This window comes from Myotis lucifugus, unplaced genomic scaffold, assembly GCF_000147115.1.
Source record: "Myotis lucifugus unplaced genomic scaffold, Myoluc2.0 scaffold_522, whole genome shotgun sequence".
NCBI lineage: Eukaryota > Metazoa > Chordata > Mammalia > Chiroptera > Vespertilionidae > Myotis > Myotis lucifugus.
Genome location: NW_005871570.1, coordinates 1,304 through 24,565, shown reverse-complemented (window position 1 = coordinate 24,565; position 23,262 = coordinate 1,304). Strand labels below are relative to the sequence as shown.

General features: G+C 44.8%; 1 protein-coding gene across 1 annotated transcript; it reads right to left on the bottom strand.

Moving 5' to 3' along the window:
• Positions 1 to 960: 960 nt before the first annotated feature.
• On the bottom strand, positions 961 to 22,793 carry LOC106694581 (SH3 domain-binding glutamic acid-rich protein-like). Its single transcript, XM_023745198.1, has 7 exons — positions 22,773 to 22,793; positions 22,335 to 22,515; positions 16,702 to 16,782; positions 6,507 to 6,581; positions 5,292 to 5,384; positions 4,065 to 4,202; positions 961 to 1,408 (listed from the first exon to the last, which is right to left on the bottom strand). The coding sequence occupies exons 2-6, from the start codon at positions 22,419 to 22,421 to the stop codon at positions 4,098 to 4,100; spliced, it is 441 nt and encodes a 146-aa protein (XP_023600966.1). The 5' UTR covers positions 22,422 to 22,515; positions 22,773 to 22,793; the 3' UTR covers positions 961 to 1,408; positions 4,065 to 4,097.
• Positions 22,794 to 23,262: the final 469 nt, after the last annotated feature.

Genomic DNA, 23,262 nt, shown 5'->3' with positions numbered 1-23,262 from the left:
GAAATTAATTTTTAATTATAGGAATTTCTGTCTCTCTGACGTCTCGCATCTTATTTTTAGCAAGGGGAGAAAGGCTTTCAAAGCTGTCTCCGTCAACTATCTGGAACAAAATGATCTTAATGTACTTCAAAATGCCTCCTTTAGTTACTAGGGTAACCAGAAAAGAGCTGTTTTCCAGAGTTCCTGGGATCCACACAGCTTCTGCCCCCGTAGAAATCAGCCTCGAGTGACACAAGCAGGCTTAGCTGCAAAACCAGCGGCAGACTCAGGAGAAGTGTATGGCCACTCCGCGTCGAACTGCCACGATCATCCTTAAATCAGAAAATCGCCTTCAAGCGAGGAGGCGAGCTATTGCCACATGACAGGAGCAACATTTGCGGCAAGAAAAATACAAGGACTAGCACATTCACCAAGAAGAGAGGGATGTCAACAAAACCGTCCAAAAAAGAAAAGCATCCATGACAAACCGAGGTGGGGCAGGTGAGCAGAGAAACACCGTCACACCTACCTGGCGAACAAGCCATCGGCCGGCCCAGCTCCGGGAACAGACACTCTGGCATCAGGAGACAAAATTACAGGACCGGCTCGGCACGAGCAGCCGTGGCTGCAAATCAATCAGCGGCAGGAGAAAAAGCAGCAGCCGCGCCCTTCAGCGCATAAACGTGTGAAGGGCCCTGGGCTGCAAATTTATTTGTCCTCACTGTTATCCCCACACGTGTGGGTGATCGCGTTACAGCCGAATAAGGCTTCCGAGATGACGCACACAGCAGTGTGTGATACAGAACGTGATGTAACAAGACCATCAGTGTCATCTGAAAACACAGAGCAAATAATCAGTGAGACGGGAAACACCCACCCGATGCAGACAGAGAAGTTCTGCTGAGGATTCGGATGTGGCGACAGATACATGAGTTCAGGCAGATAGGAGAGACCAAAAGCTAAGAAACCGATGCTCCTCGGTCAAGGTCTTTGCTATTCATCTTTATTTGTATGCTTGTTCTCTGGAAGGCGCTACGTTTCGAAAGCTAATTCTGAGACAAGTAGCAGAAGGCCCATACAAAGAATTACTCTTGGCATAGCACAAAGAGGAATTCTATATTTTGAAATCATTTTTTTTTCAGGGTATTAGTAAGAAGGTCTACTCATGCAGAGCAAAAAAAAAGAAGAGAGAAAATTAAACAAAGGCCCAAAATGTTAGGCCCATGAAGGTATGCACGTGTTGTCTTGACAATGAACTTCATGTTGATATGGTAGGAAGAGGGATCCACGTACACCGAACTGTGTCAGATAGTCCAATTCCTCGGTGAGCCCCGGGTGTTCTGAGAGGTGGGCTAGCTTCGGGCCAAAGCGTTTGTTGAGTCTGGTTTGTGGCGAGACAGTTGAAGTGTTGCTTCATGACTTGGGTTTTCTAAAAGAAAGGGGGAAATGAAGGAGACAACTGTTAAAGAGAGACAGAGAATGTCTGGCACAATCCTCATTATCTATCATGTAAGGAAATATTTGCCTTTTATTCCATAACCCACTACTCATCCTTTGTTCCCAAGTGCAGATAGGAAAGTATATGTTTATCTTGGGAAATCAACCAGGTTTATATCTTCCTCTGTATGAGCACATATCAAACACCTTAAAGAAGGCGACAGCTTCAATGACGGTGTCCCGCTGGGTTTTCATGGAGAATGAACGGAGCGCCGTGGTAGGGCAACCCATTTTGGGCCCCCTCCCGGCCTGCTGCAGGAAGTCCATCTAGCTCTCAATAAACAGTGTTTCCACTTACAACCAATCAATCAGTCAATCAACCAATAATAAATGGCCCGAGATAGATTCAAGCAGAAGTAAATAGCGGCCTTCTCCAGGGGCGCCAACTGAGCATCCATTTCAAAGACAAAATGAGGCCTCCCTCATAGTTCCATGCACTGCCATGCTCTCCCTGAAAACCACCTTTTCAAGGAAAAGGCCTGGACTATCCATGAGCTATGAGATGGGCTTGTCTTTGGCAGCTGGATTGCGTTGCCAGGTTGCATTTTAAAGGAGGATGTTGAGTCTCTGCAGGGGTCAGGGGTAGGGGGCAGGGAGCTGCCTGACTCCCTCCTTCACTGTCAGGCGCTTTGACCTCAGGACAGACCACTGAGGACTGGATTCCAAACTAGAAGCCACCAGAAAAACTGGCCAAATGTGCTGCCACAGCTGCAGTTGCTCTCTTTTCAATCAGCCTATGAAGCCATCCGCCTCCATGAAGGACGCGCAGCTGTGCCCGTTCACACTCGGTGTTTGTTTTATAGCTGCCACATGAACACTGCGTCATTCTTAAAGCACCTTACATCAGTGACTAGAAATGGATTTAAACAGTACATACGAGTCTTTTACTACGGGTTTGTTTGGTTTTTAAGTTTGGGGTTATTTGTGGTTTTGGGGGGTTTTTGTATAAGGGCAAATATGAGTATATTTTCCTTTTCAACCATTCTTCAGATGAACTTCTGAAAAGTAACCTTGCTGATATTCTTTTTTACAGAAATGGGTCCCAGCCCATTCCTCAGAAATGGGATTAGGACACTAAGAAGACTGACAACAGATTTCTCAATAACAACAGATGGAAAATAAATAAAATAAAAGGGCTCGTGCCCAAAACGACAACGTTAGGCCTTACAGTAGAAATCCATGCGCCCAGAACATGAAAGAGCCCGCCTGGGAAAACACCCGATGATGGCTACATTCGCTGTGCAATTTAAATAAATGAGTGATGAAACGTTCCTGGTCCAACAGTAAATTGTGATGGCTCCTCTCACCAGCTCTAAGATTCCCTCAAAATGGATTAAGCGCCAAGATTTTACAGCAGCTTTTCATGTCTAAGCGTAAGTATATTATGAGGGGAAACCTGTGCTATTCCAATTGGTCTTTGGCGCACAGAGTGGAGTTATTTGTTAGCGGATATTTACAAAGCACTGATTTCTTGTTTCTTCTCCAACTGAACCCTTCGTCCACCCTTCCCTAGACAGGCTCTGAGCTTTATCAGAGAGCCTTCTGAAGACCTACTGTGTGGCTGAGGGCTTCCTCCCTCACTCTCTCCTTCCCCGGCGCCCCTGACATCAGCAGGCCCAAAATCTGTCTTACGTGTGTCAGTAGAGGCAAAATATGGACACTAAGGAGACTTAAAAATATTCTTAATTTTAATGTAAATTTCAAAAGGAACTCTGATAGCACCAAAGCAAACTGCCACCTCAAATTGGTTGCAGGGTCAGATAATAATTACACATTTACATAGGGATTTGCTATACGACTTGAAAAACCAGATATTTTTATAGCCCTTACGATCTTTAGGTGTGTTCACACATTCCTTCTTATCTGTACGGCCCACGATGTTCGAGCATCTCCCCCATGTTCTGATATCCACTGTCGTTAGATACTGCCATTGTCTTGTGAATATATTTCGGTGGCACTTACCAAACTGTGAAGCGTTACAGAATTCTTTTCCGTGGTCAGAAGCTTAAAACTACAAGGCAGCAAGCGCCCTTGTCAAAGATCCCCTGAAGTGACGCCACTGTGTTCCACGGTGTTTCTACATGAGTGTTCTGGTTAATATTTATAAGAGAATATGTGATATCCAGCTCTCACCACTAGATAGCTGCCAGCCATATTTGTTTTCATGAGCAGCAGCTGGCTTTGGGGTTTTTTAAAGTTACAATGTATTGCCATCATTACGGATCTCCATTGCCATTCCCCTATAAATATGTAAGTATTCTGGTCAGTATAGTCAGAGAAGGCCGGTAACAGGACACTGCCTGTACCTTCACGTAAATAAAGGTCACGCAGAGAAAGAGGAGGAAATAAGTACCAAACAAACTCTTCCTCAAAGGAACACTTTTTCCTGGAAGTCATCTCGACTGTAGGCTTCCCTGCCGGTGCCCGAGCAGGGGGTCCACAAGTTCACCAGCCCTGTGGCTCCGGAAGGGCAGCCCAGGCCTGGGGGCGAGAGGCATCGATCTGCACTAGAACCCGCTTCCATTACCACTAAGCGGAGCACAGAGAGCTACTCATGAACAAGTGTCACCTTGGAATGGCGCGGCTACCTGGGAACGTTGAAGAAATAAAGCACAAAAGGCCTAAGAATCTTCTCCTCCTTCTTCTTCTCCTGCTTCTTCTTCTCCTTTTTCAGCTTCCTCTCCCTCCGCGTCCCCTTCTGCTCCCTCCTCCGTTACCTCTCCTGCCTGTTTTTAACAAAAATCACCTGATTATTGAGAGGAGTAGAGAGGGGTCAACAGACAGTGTTGCTCTCCTAAGGAAGCTGGTCGGAGCCTCCGGGTGGGGAGGGGCCAGGGCAGGCCGCTGGGTGGCACGTGGCCAGGGTGAGGACAGGGGTGGTGTGGGGGACGCCAAGGGCTGCCAGGGGAGGCCTGGGAGGCAGCTGGCCTTGGTGGCTGGGGATCAGGGCAGACCTGCTTCTCGGGGTCCTCGGGCTCCCCAGGAACCAGACTCGGAGCCCCTCGAGGACCTCGACCAACCTGCCCCCCGAGGATGCACCCTTCCTCCGACTGGTGGTGGGGAAGCCGAGTGGGGTGAGTATAGACCACAACCGGCCAAGGTCTGGAGAGATTGTGGAGAGGTTGGATTGGCAGAGAACACAACCTAAAACCATGGACCTTGATGAGAACCACAGAAGCATGAAGCTGCCAGGGCTTCCCAAAGCTCTCGGGATGCCCAGGTCTGCAGGCCCTGCCCGAGAGAGTGCCCGGAAGCTGGGGGCCTTCTGCTTTCCTCCTTCACTCCTCGGGCACCATCCACACGCCCCGTTAGCCCTCCAACCTCCCCCTCCCCCCGCCCCGGTTGTCAGGGGCCCGGAAGTCCCCTCTGTGGGTCTGAAGCTGCAGCCCAGACCGTCTTCGGCGGGAGTTCATGGTCTTCTCAGCCCTCCCCGACCTGCCTCCCAAAAGCTGCCCGCCCGTCAGCAAGCAGCTGGCACCCATCTTGGCATCGTGACCAAGGAATAAGGCCCCTTGTTTTATAGGGAACCCACCTGAGCCTAACAACGCCACAAACCGCAGAAGTCCTGTGGAGACTGCCCCCCAGACCTGGGTTCAGGTCCTTCCTCCGACTTCCTCTGAGCCCCGTACCCACCTCCACCACAGCAGTTAACACGTCCGGTGAAAACTACCTGCTTCCTCCCTGGCGAGACTCCCGGCGCCGCACCTCCACCCTCACCCCTGTGCCCAGAAAGGCCCCTGCCCCTGGTAGGAGCTCACACGTGCTCGTGAACAGAGCTGCGGCCAGTGGGATGCGGCGCAAAGGCGAACTCTCACCTTCTCCGCTCCGGCTTCGGTGAGGTCGCCCTCATCTTCCTTGTCCTCTTTCGGTGCCTCATTTTCTCCACTTTCTCCGGCCTTCTCTGTGCCCTGGTCGTAAAGGAAGCCACTGTGTCACTAACCCGAGACAAGCTCCCAGGAAACCTGGGCCATAGGTGCTGTGGGCTTTATCTGGATACACAGCACACACACAAAGCAAATGCAGGCCTCCTGCTGATGCGGCCACGTGGCTCCCAGCCAGCCATTTCCCACCTTTTTCAGCTCCTGGCCCGCATAACTCACTACTAAAATTCTGCAGCACACCAAAAAATGTTACATTTTTTGCCAATCTGACTTTTTTAAATAGTATGATTTCGATTCATTCACACCAGACAGCTACTGTGTTGGCTGTTGTCATTTTTTGACTTGACCGTCCAAGGGGAAGAGGTCGGTGCCCTGACTACATAGCCAGGCACTGCCTGTTTTACACGTTCGTGCAGCACAGCGGTTCGAATCGCTGTCCTAGGGCCGTGGTCGGCAAACCGAGGCTCGAGAGCCACATGCGGCTCTTTGGCCCCTTGAGTGTGGCCAGGAAGTTTCAATCGCACTGTACGTGCGCGCCCGCACGTGGTACTTTGTGGAAGAGCCACACTCAAGGGGCCGCAGTTTGCCGACCACTGTCCTAGGGTATAGGATTGCCCCCCATCGAAACTGCTGATTGGAGCTCTGGGTGAGATTCAACAGGTCTGATTGGCGAGCTTGACGAAGTACAGTGGGGCCTTGACTTACGAGTGTCCCGACTAACGAGTTTTTTTGAGATACCAGCTGTCTCTCGGCCGATTTTTTTGCATTGAGTTAATGGAGTAATTTGAGTTAACAAGCTCCTTAACGAGCTCGGTCTCGGAACGAATTAAACTCGTAAGTCAAGGCCCCACTGTAATCACCTCCCATGTGAGGAGTCTCCACCCACCTACGGTTTACAGAGAGACACCAAAGGGTTCCACATCGAGGCAGTGTTTGTTTTCTGTTGTTCGTGTGGAAAGAAGGCTTTATCATATTAGAGATTCAAAAAGATCAGATAGACAGACAGACACAGATAATGGAGGAATGGAAGGAAGGACAGAGGACAGACAGATGATAGCGAACGGACAGACAGACACAGAAAGATCAGGACCACGTTGGCATTCTGAGGAGACTGGTCTGCGGGAAGAAGGTCCGAAATTCCACTCTTACCTCTGCGGGGCTCTGCGCCTCGCCCACGACCTCGCCATTGGGCAGGGACGGTTCTTCCTCAGGCGGCTGTGTCGCCTGCATCAGACGGATTGAAAGGGTGTGAGAATTTCTCTGAGGATATAATAGCTTGCGTTTCAACATCATTTAACTATCCCAGTTATTTTGTCTCCATCCCTCATTTTATCTTTGCAACAGCGCTGTGACCTCAGTCAGTCGGACAGTCACTACCACTCACACCTTAGAGACAAGAAAATAAAGGCACATAAACAAAGCAAATAAATGTTTTGCCCTTTTTTTCCATGAGACAAGTATTATTTCCAAACCCCTAGGAAGGCATTACAATAATGAAGATAGAAACCCAAACCAAATCCTGAAGCAGAGGGAGACAGACCCGCAGGACAGCCAGAAGGACCCAGCCTGTCAGGGGGGACGCAGGGGAGATGCATTCTAGGCAGGGACTCCGCCTGGAGCCCGAGTCTGTATATTAGTGGGATGTTCTGGGGGAAGGGGATTGGGGATCAGGCATCCTCACCCCAGCAGTCCCACTGTTGCCTGGGTGATTGGGAGGCAGAGAAGACCGCAGCGAGTGAGCAAGGATGTCACTGAGTGTGACCTTGACATTTCCTTCCTGCTCGGATCCCCAACAGTCCATGAATAAGTTTCCCTGCATATCTCAGGGGTTGACCTGGGAAAGCAAGCAAAACAGCCATGGCCTCTGAAAGAAGAGGCAGGGCAGCCTGGCACCGGACACCAGGCACTGGGCACCCAGCGCTACAGGAGGACACAATCAGACTCTTGCTTGGGCCGCCGCTCTCCCGCCGGGTGTCCAAGTGGGGCTCCTCTCCCCGTGCTGGCACAGGCTGGACCCCTTGTTGCTGTTGGTACCTCTTCCTGCAGTTTCTGGGCCAGCTCCAAGTCGCTAAGACCCGACATGCCCTGTGGCTGCTGCTGCAGCAGGGACAAGGCGGTCAGGTAGTCCTGGTCTACCTGCCGCTGCTTTTCTGGGGAGCCACTCCCGCCTTCTGCTCCAGGCCCCTTGCCCAGGGAATGACCCAGGTGAAACAGTCCACCCCAACAGCATTCTATAAATGCAATGCTCTAACACTGCCATGACCGCACTTGTCTCTACCAGTTAGGGGGGAGTCTCTTTACAGACTTACCTGGACAGCTTCCACTGGCATCTTAACAATATTCCCCTGACTAAAATAAGGCATAAAAGACACTGATCCTAGTGCTTCTTCGCCTGACATTTGACAATGATGGTGCAGGTTATCGATCAGAACTTCAGTTATTTGCTTTAAGTGTTAACTTGGTCATAACTTTACTCCTTTCATTTCGATCTAGCCAAAACTGACATGTAACCAAACGTTTCGATACTCGTTTTCTGGTAGAATTAGTGCTTCTGTTGAAAGCAATTTTGAGTGATGGCAAAACTATTTCAATACGTGCAGCATGTTCTAGGACAGTAGTTTTCAACTGGGGATTCCTGTCATCTACATATAGCTTTATTAATATACAGGTGACTCGGACCAGGCCTACTAGATCTCCTTATTGATCGTCTTTATATATCCCTACCACATACGGTAAGAATATGCTTAGCATTCATGGTATATTGCATGGTACACATGCTTTGGCTATTTGCAGTATAGTATGTCTCTAGAAAATTAACATTTTCCTATATTCATCCATTTTTTCAAATAAAACATAATTGTTGCTGTCTTTTTTTAACACTTGGAGTGCGGGAAACGAGTTAAGTCGGCTCGCGTGAATTGCGCGTACTCCGCGGGAGCTGTCTTTAACTCGGTTCATATAGATTTGCGGTGGAGTGCGGGAAACGTGTAAACTCGGGCCGATTGTAACTGCGTATTACCAAATATTTGTTTGTAATCCACCCTTTTGGTGGATGGAACAAAACCAAAAGACAGAGCCATCTTATATTTTGGCGGGAAATTCACCCGCACTCCAAGTTAAAATAGCCTTTGTGATTATGTATGTAGATATTTTTCTAAAACTTGCTTGGATTAACTTTTTTTTTTTTTTTGCATGACACATGGGGGAAAAACAAATTTCTTGTCTGGTGCATTAGTCTTGTTATAATTCTCATCAAGCCTTTCATATCTGAAAATTACCAGTAATAAATTAACCACAGTCATTTTAGGTCTTTTGTCATCCATGGATATATTCCTTAGCTTGTTTGAATTTGATGCTTCCCTAAAAGCTTTTGCAATCAGCTACAGGCCAGTATGGTTCCTCTTCCGTGTAGAATGGCTGCTCAGAGCCCCACAGAAAAAGATTACTTGCCATGTGCTTAGGGGCACAGGCTTCTGATGGCATCACTTAAAGAACTTTAAGACCATACCAGTGGACTAAGTCAGGATTTCCACAACTGCAGTCAAGGGGCAGATGGGTTCATAGACTACTATCCCCAGATCCAGTGGAACAAGAATCAATTACACAGGACTGAATGAATTGACGAGGGAAGATGGTTGTTTTTGTTTGGAATACTGTTGATGTCACCTTCATGTTCTATATTCTGCATATATAAGGAAGCCCTCTGTCTTTCCTCTTAAGCTTCTTATAAACCATAACAATGCAATACACTCTGCTTTTATAAGTTGAAAGGAAATGTTTGTACATGATATTCTCTCTGCCGGACCCCTCCAGAATTTAACAATGCTTATTGAGTCTTTTTGCTATTTATGACAATACGGTAATTTGCCTGGCTCAATAAGAATCTGTGTTCCTTATAACCAGGGTATAACTGGAAACTGGTTATGCAACCAAGGCCTTGACTGGAGTGTGGGGTGAAGAATGGTGCTCATTTAATCAGATGTGACCAGATGCTTGTGAACAACGAAGGTGGACTTTATGGCCACACAGCGTACTGACAGAGCCTCTAGGGAAACTGGCCTGCTACTTGGTCTAGTATAACCGCCCAAGACAAGAAAAGTTGTCAAACGCGTAACGCTGCTGACAGCGCTTACTCTCATTTCATAAGCATACATTTCTACATAATTGTCCAATGTCTATTTTTAGCCTCAGCACAGGATTAATTTCCTTGCTGACTTCTCCACAATGTTGTTTACTACAAAAGGACAGGCTGACAATTGATGATTTACGGAGATGCTGTAATATCACCTCCATAAATCATCAGGTCTGTCTTCCCAAAGGAAACCTGCAGGACTTCCCGTGTGCTCACATAAACACCTGTGAACACTGACAGCACCAGAGGCTCTAGCCGGGCTGTGCTGCTAGTTGTTGGACGAGCCTTGTGCCAATCACCTCAGCTCCTTGGGCCTCAAGCTCCTCCTCTGGGAAGAGAAGAATCGGGACTGGCTGGCCTCCGGGGTCTCTCTAGGCCGGTTTTCTCATCCATGGACTTCCCTCTCTTCCACTTAGTGAAAGAGAATGCCATGCAATGTGACGGTTCCTAATCACAAACCAGGGCGGGATCTAAAACCCGAGATTCAATATTTTTAAATGGGAGCAGATGAGACGGAGCAGAAGCTGAAATAGATGTACATATTTTAGTACGGACACATCTCAAAACAATGTTGTTGTTTTTAAAAAGCAAGTTGCAGAACATTCCAAAAAATATGATACCAATTTGGCATTCAAAATATAGAAGAACATGTGTATTGCTGGTGGAGATAAACATATAGTTTTATAAATAGATGTGTTTGTGTGTTTTTAGTTCATGGTATTTAATTCATGGTATTTTTTAATTCATGGGAGGGAAACAGGGATGGGAAACAGAGTGGCCTCATCATTTCTCTGTAATGACTGCCTCCCCCTCCAAATGGGCAGGTCTACTCTCTACAGAAGGGGGCCAGGCAAGGGCCCAGCACAAATATGAAGAAAAGGCCTATTCCAAGCACCTCGTTAGACAACTTCAAGATGAAAAAGAGGATCCTGAAACCTCCCAGAAACGAGAACAAACGCAGGCGCAGATAAATGGTCAAGAGACAGACTGGCGTCAGGCCTCTGAGCGGCAACTCTGGGACTAGAGAACACGGAGCGGCCAGCGCCTTCTCAATTCCGAGGCCAAATGACGTCCACCCAGAATTCTGCACCGGAGCAGCCGCTGGAGAAAACGTTAAACCCGCAGGGTTGGGGCAGGGCCTGCGGCTTTTGCAATAACCCTTGTAGCACTATTTGACCTTCCCAATATTACACATGCATTAGCTTGCTAAGAAAACTAATTTTTTTTTTTATTTCAGTATCCTGTTATTTTTTTTATTTTTTTTATTTTTTTTTTATTTTATTTTTTTTCGCTAAAAGTATTACAAAGGGTATTACATAAGTGTCCTTTTTCCCCCCCCACCCTTGACAAGCCCCTGCCCTCCCTTACCCCCCAGTGTCTTATGTCCATTAGTTATGGTTATATGGATGCATACAAGTCCTTCGGTTGATCTCTTACTCCCCTCCCTCCTGTCCCCCAACCCTCCCTGGCCTTCCCACTGCAGTCCGACAATCGGTTTGAGGCAGCTCTGCCACTGTATTTATTATTGTTCAAAAGTTTGTAATGGTCTTAATTATCCATGAAAGAGTGAGATCATGTGGTGTTTTTCCTTCATTGACTGGCTTGTTTCACTTAGCATAATGCTCTCCAGTTCCATCCATGCTGTTGCAAATGGTAAGAGTTCCTTCTTTTTAACAGCAGCATAGTATTCCATCGTGTAGATGTACCACAGTTTTCTAATCCATTCATCTACTGATGGGCACTTAGGCTGTTTCCAGATCTTAGCTATGGTGAATTGTGCTGCTATGAACATCTGGGTGCATATATCCTTTCTGATTGGTGTTTCTGGTTTCTTGGGATATATTCCTAGAAGTGGGATCACAGGGTCAAATGGGAGTTCCATTTCCAATTTTTTGAGGAACCTCCATACTGCCTTCCATAGTGGCTGCACCAGTCTGCATTCCCACCAGCAGTGCACAAGTGTTCCTTTTTCTCCACATCCTCTCCAGCACTTGTCGTTTGTTGATTTGTTGATGATGGCCATTCTGACAGGTGTGAGATGGTACCTCATTGTTGTTTTGATTTGCATCTCTCGGATGATTAGTGACTTTGAGCATGTTTTCATATGTCTCTTGGCTTTCTGAATGTCCTCTTTTGAAAGGTGTCTATTTAGATCCTTTGCCCATTTTTTGATTGGGTTGTTTATCTTCTTTTTGTTAAGTTGTATGAGTTCCCTATAAATTTTGGAGATTAAGCCCTTATCAGATATGACGTTGGCAAATATGTTTTCCCATGAGGTGGGTTTTCTTATTGTTTTGTTGATGGTTTCTTTTGCTGTGCAGAAGCTTTTTATTTTGATGTAGTCCCATTTGTTCATTTTCTCTTTAGTTTCAACTGCCCTAGGATCTGTATCAGTGAAGAAATTGTTTTGGCATATGTCTGAGATTTTGTTGCCTTTGTATTCTTCTAGAATTTTTATGGTTTCCTGTCGTACATTTAAGTCCTTTATCCATTTTGAGTTTATTCTTGTGTATGGTGTAAGTTGGTGGTCTAGTTTCATTTTCTTGCATATATCTGTCCAATTTTCCCAACACCATTTATTGAAGAGACTATCTTGGCTCCATTGTATGTTCATGCCTCCTTTGTCAAAAATTAATTGAGCATATTAGTTCGGGCTAATTTCTGGACTCTCTATTCTATTCCACTGATCTATATGTCTGTTCTTGTGCCAGTACCAGGCAGTTTTGAGAACAGTGGCTTTGTAATACAGCTTGATATCTGGCATTGAGATCCCACCTACTTTGTTCTTTCTCAGGATCGTTGCAGCTATTCGGGGTCTTTTTTTATTCCAGATGAATTTTTGGAGAGTTCGTTCTAGATCTTTGAAGAAGGCCATTGGTATTTTAATGGGAAGTGCGTTGAATGTATAGATTGCTTTGGGTAGTATGGACATTTTAATGATGTTGATTCTACCAATCCAAGAACATGGTATGTTCTTCCATCTGTTTATGTCTTCCTCTATCTCTTTTTTCAACGTCCTGTAGTTTTCTGAGTAGAGGTCTTTAACCTCTTTAGTTAAGTTTATTCCTAGGTATCTTAATTTTTTTGGTGCGATGGTAAATGGGATTGTTTTTCTAATCTCTCTTTCTGAAAGTTCACTATTGGTGTATAGAAATGCCTCAGATTTCTTGGGGTTAATTTTGTATCCTGCTACATTGCCAAATTCATGTATTAAGTCTAGTAGCTTTTTGATGGAGTCTCTAGGGTTTTGTATGTATAATATCATGTCATCTGCAAATAAGGACAGTTTTACTTCCTCTTTTCCAATTTGGATGCCTTTTATTTCTTCTTCTTGCCTAATTGCAATGGCTAATACTTCCAGTACTATGTTGAACAGGAGTGGTGAGAGTGGGCATCCCTGTCTTGTTCCTGTTCTTAGGGGAAATGGTGTTAGTTTTTGTCCATTGAGTATGATGTTGGCTGTGGGCCTGTCATATATGGCTTTTATTATGTTGAGGTATGATCCTTCTATTCCCACCTTTCTGAGAGTTTTTATCAAAAATGGGTGTTGATTTTGTCGAATGCTTTTTCTGCATCAATTGATATGACCATGTGGTTTTTTTCTTTCAATTTGTTTATGTGATGTATCACATTTATTGATTTACGGATGTTGTACCATCCTTGCATCTCTGGGATAAATCCTACTTGGTCATGGTGTATGATCCTTCTGATGTACTGCTGGATCCGATTTGCTAAGATTTTGTTGAGGATTTTGGCATCTATGTTCATGAGGGATATTGGCCTGTAATTCTCTTTCATTGTGATGTCTTTACCTGGTTTTGGTATTAGGGTGATGCTGGCTTCATAGAATGAGCTTGGAAGTGTTCCTTCCTCTTGAATTTTTTGTAGTAGTCTGAGGAGGGTAGGTTTTAGTTCTTCCTTGAATGTTTGGTAAAACTCCCCTGTGAAGCCGTCTGGCCCTGGGCTTTTGTTTGCTGGAAGCTTTCTGATGACTGCTTCAATTTCTTCCATAGTTATTGGCCTATTGAGGTTTTTAGATTCTTCCTGATTGAGTTTTGGAATGTTGTATTTTTCTAGGAATTTGTCCATTTCCTCCAGGTTGTCTAGTTTGTTGGAGTAGAGTTGCCCGTAGTATTGTTTAACAATCATTTGTATTTCTGTGGGGTCTGTTGTTATTTCGCCTCTATCATTTCTGATTTGGTTTATTTGGGACCTCTCTCTTTGCTTCTTGGTGAGCCTGGCTAGGGGTTTGTCAATCTTGTTTATCCTTTCAAAGAACCAGCTCTTGGTTTCATTGATTTTCTGTATTGTTTTTTTGGTCTCTATTTCATTGATTTCTGCTCTAATCTTTATTATCTCCTTCCTTCTGCTCACTCTGGGGTTTTCTTGTTGCTCTCTTTCTAATTCTTTGAGTTGTAGAGTTAGATGATTGACTACCATTTTTTCTTGTTTTTTGAGATAGGCCTGTAGAGCTATAAACTTTCCTCTCAGGACTGCTTTCATTGTGTCCCAGAGGTTTTGGATTGTTGTGTTTTCATTGTCATTAGTGTCCAGGATGTTTTTAATTTCTTCTTTGATGTCATCGGTAACCCAATCAATATTTAATAACATGCTATTCAGCTTCCAAGTGTTTGAGTATTTTGGGTTGTTTTTATTGTAGTTTATTTCTAACATTATGCCATCGTGGTCTGCGAAGATGCTTTTTATGATTTCAATCTTCTTGAATTTGTGGAGACTTTGCTTGTGACCCAATATGTGGTCTATTTTTGAATATGTCCCATGAGCACCTGAGAGGAATGTATATTCCGCAGCTGTGGGGTGAAGTGTTCTGAAGATGTCAATTAAGTCCATCTGATCTAGTGAGTCATTTAGGATTGCTGTTTCTTTGCTGAGTTTTTGTCTAGCGGATTTATCCAGTGATGTCAGTGGTGTATTAAAGTCCCCTACTATGATTGTATTGTTGTCGATCTCTCCCCTGATATCTTCCAGAAGTTTTCTTATGTATGTGGGTGCTCCTGCATTGGGTGCATATATGTTTACCAGGGTTATATCTTCTTGTTGTATTGATCCCTTTAGTATTATGAAGTGGCCTTCCTTATCTCTGGTTATGGCCTTCACTTTGAGATGTATTTTGTCAGATATAAGTATTGCTACCCCAGCTTTCTTTTCCTTTCCATTTGCGTGAAAGATATTTTTCCATCCCTTCACTTTCAGTCTGTGTGAGTCCCTTCTAATGAGGTGGGTCTCTTGTAGACAGCAGATGTATGGGTCATGTTTTTTTATCCATTCAGCCGCTCGATGTCTTTTGGTTGGAGCATTTAGTCCATTTACATTTAAAGTTATTATTGAAAGGTACTTGTTTGTAGCCATTTCTTTTTGTGTGTGTGTGTGTGGCTGTTTTCTTTCTGAGCTTGATATTTCTTCTTTTTACACCAGTCCCTTTAGCATTTCTTGCATTGCTGGCTTGGTGGTGATAAACTCCCTTAGCCCTTTTTTGTCTGTGAAGCTTCTTATTTCCCCTTCAATTTTGAATGATAGCCTTGCTGGATAGAGTATTCTTGGATTCAGTCCTTTGCTTTGCATCACTTTGTAGATTTCCGTCCATTCTTTTCTGGCCTGATGTGTTTCTGTTGAGAAATCATTTGATAATCTAATGGGAGATCCCTTGTATGTTACTTTCCGTCTCTCTCTTGCAGCCTGTAAGATTCTCTCTTTATCCTGAACATTTGCCATGGTAATTATGATGTGTCTTGGTGTGGGTCTTTTCGGGTTCACCTTGTTTGGGACTCTCTGGGCTTGTGTGACTTTTTTCTTCCCCACCTCAGGGAAGTTAAGAAAACTAATTTTTAATATTCAAAACAGTCTTTTCATAGGGAAATAAAAATACACATTGTGCTACAAAGGTGATGGAAATTCACACCACATTCCCTCTCCATAGCACAATAAAATCAGAAACAATTTTTTAAAATACAATCTGATGGCCCTAAAATCAAGGCGATTAAGCATGCTCACGGTTGGCTCAGTGGAGCGGGTGCAGCGTGGCGCAGTGGGATTCACATTCTGCCCTAGCAGGGGGCAATCTGGAGTCACATTTGAAGCCCATAAGATGCCCAGGCACTTCGGCCTGCCTCACTGAAAGCACCACTGGGAATGTGCCCCAAAGAAACACTCCGGAAGAAAGAGCGCTATTTTGTGGTGACAGTCACTGCAGGGTTCTGTATAATAAAAAATTCTGAGCAAGCAAATTTTCAAAAACAGCTGTGGAATCTGCATGTTACCACCTGGAGAAGGCGCTAGTGCCAGGCCTGTGTGTGTCAGCCTAGCGCTAAGACACCTCAGTGCCATTACCTGAGACTGCTGACATGTGAAAGACATGCCTCAGAGGCAAGCCCATCTCTACAAGGTCGGATTTTGAATGGTTTCTTCTATAGTGAGAATAGACTTGGGCTCAGTCATCACAAATCTCTTTAGAAATGAAGGTGGGTACAAACAAACAAATGAATTAAGAAAGAATGTCTTGTATCTACGGAAAGTCCTGTATGAGATCTTGGTAGAGGCAAGGAATGCAGTGGCCATTGCATGGGGTGAAGCCGGTGAACATAGAGGAATTCATGATATTAGCTTTATTAGCATAATTCTTGATTTAATAGACATGATTATACCTAATCAAAGATGAAACGGTACTGGGGGGAGAAAACTAATAAAATTTATCTTGATCTTGAATCCAGATCTTACTTTTCCCCTCTTTATCAGACTAAAAAATCAGAGTTTAATTTATTTTAAACAAAAAATAATTAAAATAGTGGATGTATCATTATAGAATTAACTAATATATGCTATATAAGAAGTTAATTCATAACAAAATTTCATAAACACAACCTGGGAACTCATATTTTTACATATTGAATTAGCACACTTAAGACTATTGAGTGCAATGATATTTCTTTTTTAAAGTATTGTAAAACTTTTATTTTTTATTTATTTTTATTTTATGATAAAATATAATGAAGCAAAAATATGAAAAGCACAGTTTTGGAACATGTGTTAGTAAAAAGTTTGCATTATCTTTATGCATAAGACTTCATCAGAATAAGGAGTGTATTAAAATCATGTTGATTTAAATATCCTCATTTATTAAACAGTCTTAGGTGCTGATTTCCAGCTTCATTTATTAGGACCTGTATTGGGACCCCATAGGGTGTTCAAACTTACCTTTGAGCCTGGAGGGGGAGCCAAGCCAAGGAATGAATAAATAATATTCTCTTCTTTTGCAGAGAAGAAAGAATCAAAATCCTTGAAGCAAAGAAAAAGAATTTTTAAGCCCACTGCACACCTGTGAGCCAGGATTTTTACCTAAGTTGATCTCTTTTTTTATTTGCCATTAATTTAGGAGCCAACACAAAACGTTATGCCAGTTTGTTTGGCCAAAGATGACTAATCCCAAAGTTAAGAAATCTAACTGTGAACTTGACATTTGTTTTCACACACTTTGTGCCTATTACAGTGTAGTGAGAATTCACACACACACTGTTCGTGCTCAGGAACTGCTAAGACTCAGCTATACACAGTAAAAGGCTTCTCCAGGAGTTGCACATCGTTGGCTGATTGCCTCACAACTTGGCCCATGGATTAGACCCGACCAGCAGAGACTAAAACAGCACAGGATTTCTCTGCTGTTAGTAGCTTCTAAGGACAAAGATTCCTCTCACGCTTTCTGAGACCAGGAGCCACAGGATTATGGAGGGCTTAGCGCATAGGTTGTTTTGGCAAAATGGGGACAACTGTGACCTAAAACCAGGTAGTTGCCGAGCCGGCGTGGCTCAGTGGTTGAGTGTCGACCTATGAACCCAGAGGTCACGGTTCAATTCCCGGTCAGAGTACATGCCCAGGTTGTGGGCTCGATCCCCAGTGGGGGGTGTGCAAGAGGCAGCCAATCGATGATTCTCTCTCATCACTGATGTTTCTCTCTCTCTCCCTCTCCCTTCCTCTCTAAATCAATATAAACAAATAAATAATAAAAGAACACTTTGTATTATTCATTAAAGCTAAACATGCTGCTAGCTGTGACCTCGCTTTTCCACCCCTCGTTACAGGACCGAGGAAACTCGCCCGTCACCAGGGAGCCATGGAGAGCACCCATGTAGCAGCACTGTGACAGCCCACACCGGAAACCACACTGCTGTGGTCTGAATGTCTGAACCCCCAAAGATGACAGCATTAGGTGGGGCCTTTGGGAGTGAACACAGAAGCGGGTCCTCACCAGAACTCAATCGTGCCGGGACCTCGACCTTGGACTTCCCAGCCTTCAGGACTGTGAGAAATACCTGTGTTGCTGATAAGCTACCCAGCCTGTGGTATTTTGTTACACAGTCCAGATGGACTAAGACACACTCTGATGTCCATTCTGAAGCAGTGAAAATGAATGAACTATGAACAACACCAATCAACATGGGTGTGTCTTTAAAATATGTTGGTGAGAGAAGCAAGTCAAGCCTTGGCCAGTTTGGCTCAGTGGACAGTGTCAGCCTGCGGACTGAAGGGTCCTGGGTTCAATTCCGGTCAAGGGCGTGAACCTCAGTTGCAGGCTTGATCCCTGGCCCTGGTCAGGGCGTGTGCAGCAATCAATCGATGTGTCTCTCCCACATCAGTGTTTTTCTCTGTCTCTCCCCCCCCCCCCCACCCCACACCACTCTCTCTAAAAATCGATAGGAAATATCCCCGGGTGAGGATTAACAACAACAACAAAAAAAGAAGCAAGTCTAAGAAGAACACATGTAATGAGTCCATTTATATAAAGCTCAAAAATCGGCAAAACAGCCCTGGCTGGTTTGGCTCAGTGGATAGAGAATCAGCTGGCGGAGGGTTCTGGGTTCAATTCCAGTGAAGGGCACACGCCTTGGTTGCAGGCTCCCTCCCAGACAGGGCCCTAGTCCGGGTTCGTGCAGGAGGCAGCCAATCTATGTGTTTCTCTCACATCGATGTTTCTCTCTCTTTCCCTCTCTCTTCCACCCTCCTTAAAAACCAATGGAAAAATATCCTTAGGTGAGGATTAACAAAAACAAAATAAAATAAAAAATAGGCAAAACAAAACAGTGTATTGTTTAGGTACATATACACTGCAGATAGAGAAAAGAAAGGGAATGATAAACACGCAAGTCACTACACGCTGCCGCCTCTGGTGCAGAGGGAGGTGCGCGTGACAGGGAGAAGCACACGGGGATGTCTACGTGTCTGTGCACATCGGACCTCTTACACTGGGAGGTGCGCACATGGTTGCTCATCTATTACTTGTCTTTACACATATGTCATTATCATATGACATATTTCATCACAATTTTTTAAAATATATTTTTTTTATTGATTTCAGAAAAGAAGGGAGAGGGAGACAGAAACATCAATGATGACAGAGAATCATTGATTGGCTGCATCCTGCATGCCCCACACTGGGGTTCGAGCCCACAACCTGGGCATGTGCCCTGACCTGGAATCGAACCATGACCTCGGGTTCATAGGTCAACGCTCAATCACTAAGCCACGCCAGCCGGGCTCATCATAAATTTTTAATGACATAAAATTTAATGGCATCCATGTGTTGAAAAGTCCTCCCCCCACCTAACTGGGCTTCGTCCTGCCCTCCCTTGCAGCCCTGAGGACACTGCCTCTCTGCTGAATGGCCAAGGTCCCCTCTGGTTGTGCTTGGATCCAGACAGGCACCCCTGCCCTCACCTGGGCTAAGATCACAGGCTCCAATTTGGCAGCGACAGACGCGTCTGCTGCTTCCTCTGGCCTCCTCTGAGCCTGGCTCCCCAGCAGGTGTCTCCTTTCCCAGCTGACAGCTGTCTGCCAAGCCCGGGGATAACATCTCCATCTGTGCTGCCCGGAGCAGCAGTTCGGACCGGCGGCACTTCGGGCCCCAGCACTACCCTGCCATGCAGCCCCCTCCCGGCCCGGGCACAGAGCAACCCGCTGCTTGCCCTGCGCTTCCTCCACCTGCGCCACAGCAGGCCTGGCCCGTGAGTGGCCACTGGAGACCCCTGAGACCAGTGCTTTACGTTAAATAACAGCGTTATTCTTACAGCGCACATTTCAACCGGGTAGAAAGATACCGTGACTGACCGTCCAGGTTTATGCCATTTTAAAACGGACACGTCCTTCCGGTCCTTTGAGTTTTCTTTTAAAAATCGAAACCTACAATACACACTATCGTTTCTACCTACTCTGGAAACAAAGCCCTCCGCCTCAGTAATGCACTTGTGTTAGACTGTCCACGGGCTGCAGGAAAGCAAAGTTAGCAAAAGTGCTAGCAAGATAAGCTGCTAATATCTCTGTGAAGGCAGAACGTGCTGAAAAGTTATTTTTAAACAAAAAATAATGTGAATGTTTATCTCATTAGACTCATATTTGTAATAGGAAGTATATTTTTTAAATATAAGGTGTTTTTTTCTTATTTGGAACACCCTTTCTTTCTCCTCCACAACTAAAAAAAAATTATAAGTGCTAGATCACAGCAAAACAGGATACAAAAGGCCTTTAAGGTTTTATTTTTATAGCAGAAAATCCTCACAGAACTTTTATTCTCTGAGTTATCATAGGTTGGAAATACACTGCTCAATATTGTCTTGACTGTCACTAGTCTTAATTTAAAAGCATGGTTAAAATAAGAAGAGATTTAAAATCCTTCTTTCACTGGAAAAGCACTAAAAGAAAACATGAGATGATGCTTTTAATAATCCTAGTGTACAGAAGGCCTTTTTAAACAAGACTGCAAGAACCATAAAGAACAAAGATGAATAAATTTGTCTACACAAAAAAAATTTAAGTTCTGCATTCCAAAAAACATCACTTTAAAAACTCAAAAGACAAATAAGAAAGGTGAAAAACTATGTAACATCTACTAGTATGATAGCAAAAGAGCTACTTTCCTCATCCATCAAGAGCTACAAGTCTTAGGAATGTGGGTCTGGGGGAAGGATGTGGGGAGGTGGGAGGGCGGAGAGAGGACAGGAGAGGGAGGAAGGGGAGGGTCTTCCTCTCAGAGGAAGTCCTCTCTATGCTCTGGGAAGCCCCACTTCAAATCCACAGAGAGTAGGACTGGACCACGTAGGTTCCACAAAATAAGCACTTGCCACATTAAGACTGAAAATACGCCCTAGCCCAGTGGTTCTCAACCTTCCTAATGCCGCGACCCTTTAATACAGTTCCTCATGTTGTGGTGACCCCCAACCATAAAATTATTTGCGTTCCTACTTCATAACTGTAATTTTGCTCCTGTTATGAATCGTAATGTAAATATCTGATATGCAGGATGTATTTTCATTGTTCGCGACCCACAGGTTGAGAACCGCTGCCAGCTAGCCAGTTTGGCTCAGTGGATAGAGCGTCAGCCTGCCGACTGAAGGGTCCCAGGTTCAATTCTGGTCAAGGGCTGCACGCCAATCAATGATTCTCTCTCATCATTGATGTTTCTATCTCTCCCTCTTCCTTCCTCTCTGAAATCAATAAAAATATATATTTTTTTAAAAAGACTGAAAATACCCCCACGTCCACAAATCTTTGAGCAAAGCCACTGAAGAAAGCTCACACAGCCAAGTAAATACAGCCCTGCAGGGGGTTGAAAAGTGGCCCCACACATCCATGTGCACCCAGAACTTCAAAAAGGGACGTAGTTGGAAATACGATAGTTACAGATGGAATTAGTTACCGGCTTAGGGTGTTGTCTTTATAACACAGCCACGTGAAGACACAGAGAGACACTCAGGAGAATGCTCTGTGAAGACAAAGGCAGGGATGGAAGTGATGCCCCACAAGCCCAGGCAGGCCAGGATGTGGGGCCACCAGGGGCTGGGCGACGCCGGAAGGGACCGGCCCTGCCGACACCTGGATCTAGAATCTCTGGCCTCCGGAGCTGTAACACAATCCATTTCTGCGGTTTTAAGCCACCAAATTCGCGGTACTTTGTTACCACAGGCCTAGGAATCTATGGTCAAGCGCCAAACTAAACAATTCACGCTTGAAAGCAGAGTTCCGCATGCGTCTCTGTAAATGGGCAGAGAGTGAATAGTTTGGGCTTTGTGGGTCCTGTGGTCTCTGGTGCAATGACTCAACTCTGCCCCGGAGAGCCATCCGCCATGGGCAACAGGTGAACGGATCCGTGGGGACCTGTTCCAGTAAAACTTGACTGAAACAGGTAGCTGCAGGACCTGGCCCTCCAGCTATAGTGAAAAGGTGAGCTAAGATTCCTACACCCCGTTCCAGCCTTGAGAAGCAGCACAGCACTGATCAGTTCCTCTGATTTCCAGAGCCCTGGTCACTGCATCTGAAAGGTGATCAGCAGGCCTCACCGGCGTGGCTCAGTTGGTTGAGTGTCGTCCTGTACACTGAAAGGTTGCAGGTCTGATTCTTGGTCAGGGCACATTCTTAGGTTGTATCACTTGATATCTCTCTCTCTCTCCGCCCCCCCTCTCGTTTCCCCTCTCTCTAAAATCAATACAGCATGTCCTCGGGTGAGGATTTTTTTAAAAAAGAACAGTGACCTTAGATGACCCCTAAAATAACTTCCAATCCTCAGGTTCTAAAGTCCTTTGAGTTTTTCAATGTGTCTTTTTAACAATTTGATGTTCTAAATAGAATCTGTAAACTCTAAAGAAAAAGTGATTTTATGGTGAAATGAACCAATAAATTTAGAAAAGAAAGTTGCTGTTGTAATCAGAATGTCCAGTACAGTTTTTAAACTACTTAGATCAGTGATGGCAAACCTATGATAAATGCTGCCTCAAATTAATCTGCTTTAAACAATTCTGAGAAACACACACACAGAAGAATTTCCCAAGAAACCAAACACTCACCCCACAATACTGCTCTTCGTTGAAGATCTGGGGAGGCAAAGGGATCCCGTTTTGAGGTTTTTTCTCTCCAGGGACGTTCTCTCTCATCCACTTCCTGTTGTCTTCATCTCCGGCTATATCAAATTCCTTAAAGTCGATTTTATTAGCTTCCAGAAAGCCCACCACTTCTTGCTGTTTTTTCCTAATCTGGTCGAAGGAGAGACAGGTAACTATCAGACTCATTTTTCTTAATGCTTTGCTTATGTTTACATAAATTAAATCCTTTCTCCAACTGTACTATACAACACAAATAATTTCACAAAGTATTTAAACAACAACAAAAAACAAGAGAACCACACCTCTTCATTATAAAGGGTAAACAAAGTGATTACATAATTTCTGAAGTTTTCATCGCACCAATGTTTAAACCATGGTATAGCCAACCCAGTAAGAACAGACCTGCTTTCGTCATGGCTTCTGTGTGGGATCTTCCTTGTTAAGCTTTAATGCCAAAAAATAAATGAGAATTGGTTGTGAAGAAAAATGATGATTGAGAGAAGAAAAGAGAAAAAAAGTTCATTTACTATGAAACTCAAATACCAGGTACCAGGTATACCCCCACTAAAACGCACTTAGTCACAGTTACGAAAATAGGAACACGAGTCACGTTCTTATTCACAAAAGTAGCTTTACTAGCACAGGACACTGGGAAGCCCACGGGGAGATGACGGGGTGGGAAGGACAGAGGAAACGTTGGGAAAAGCTGGAGGAGGTTTTTTGCTGGCGTACAAGCGGAACACAGTGAGACACCCTGTTCTCCCACAGATTGCTCCTTGCCGGCTCACACCACCTCTGAAAGCCACACCTGAGAGAGCAGGCCACCGCACCTTTCTCAGCCCCTGGTTCACGCCAATGACTTCTGATGGAGGTGGCCATCCTTAAAGCTTAG

Bases quoted from the DNA above. Each gene is read 5' to 3' on its own strand.
- LOC106694581 (XM_023745198.1), bottom strand. From the start codon at position 22,421: ATGAGAGAGAACGTCCCTGGAGAGAAAAAACCTCAAAACGGGATCCCT. The intron at 16,783-22,334 runs GTGAGTGTTTGG...CTTTGCTTCAAG, and splicing joins ACGAAGAGCAGTATTGTGGG to GATTTTGATTCTTTCTTCTC. The intron at 5,385-6,506 runs GTAAGAGTGGAA...CTTTACGACCAG, and splicing joins AGGCGCAGAGCCCCGCAGAG to GGCACAGAGAAGGCCGGAGA.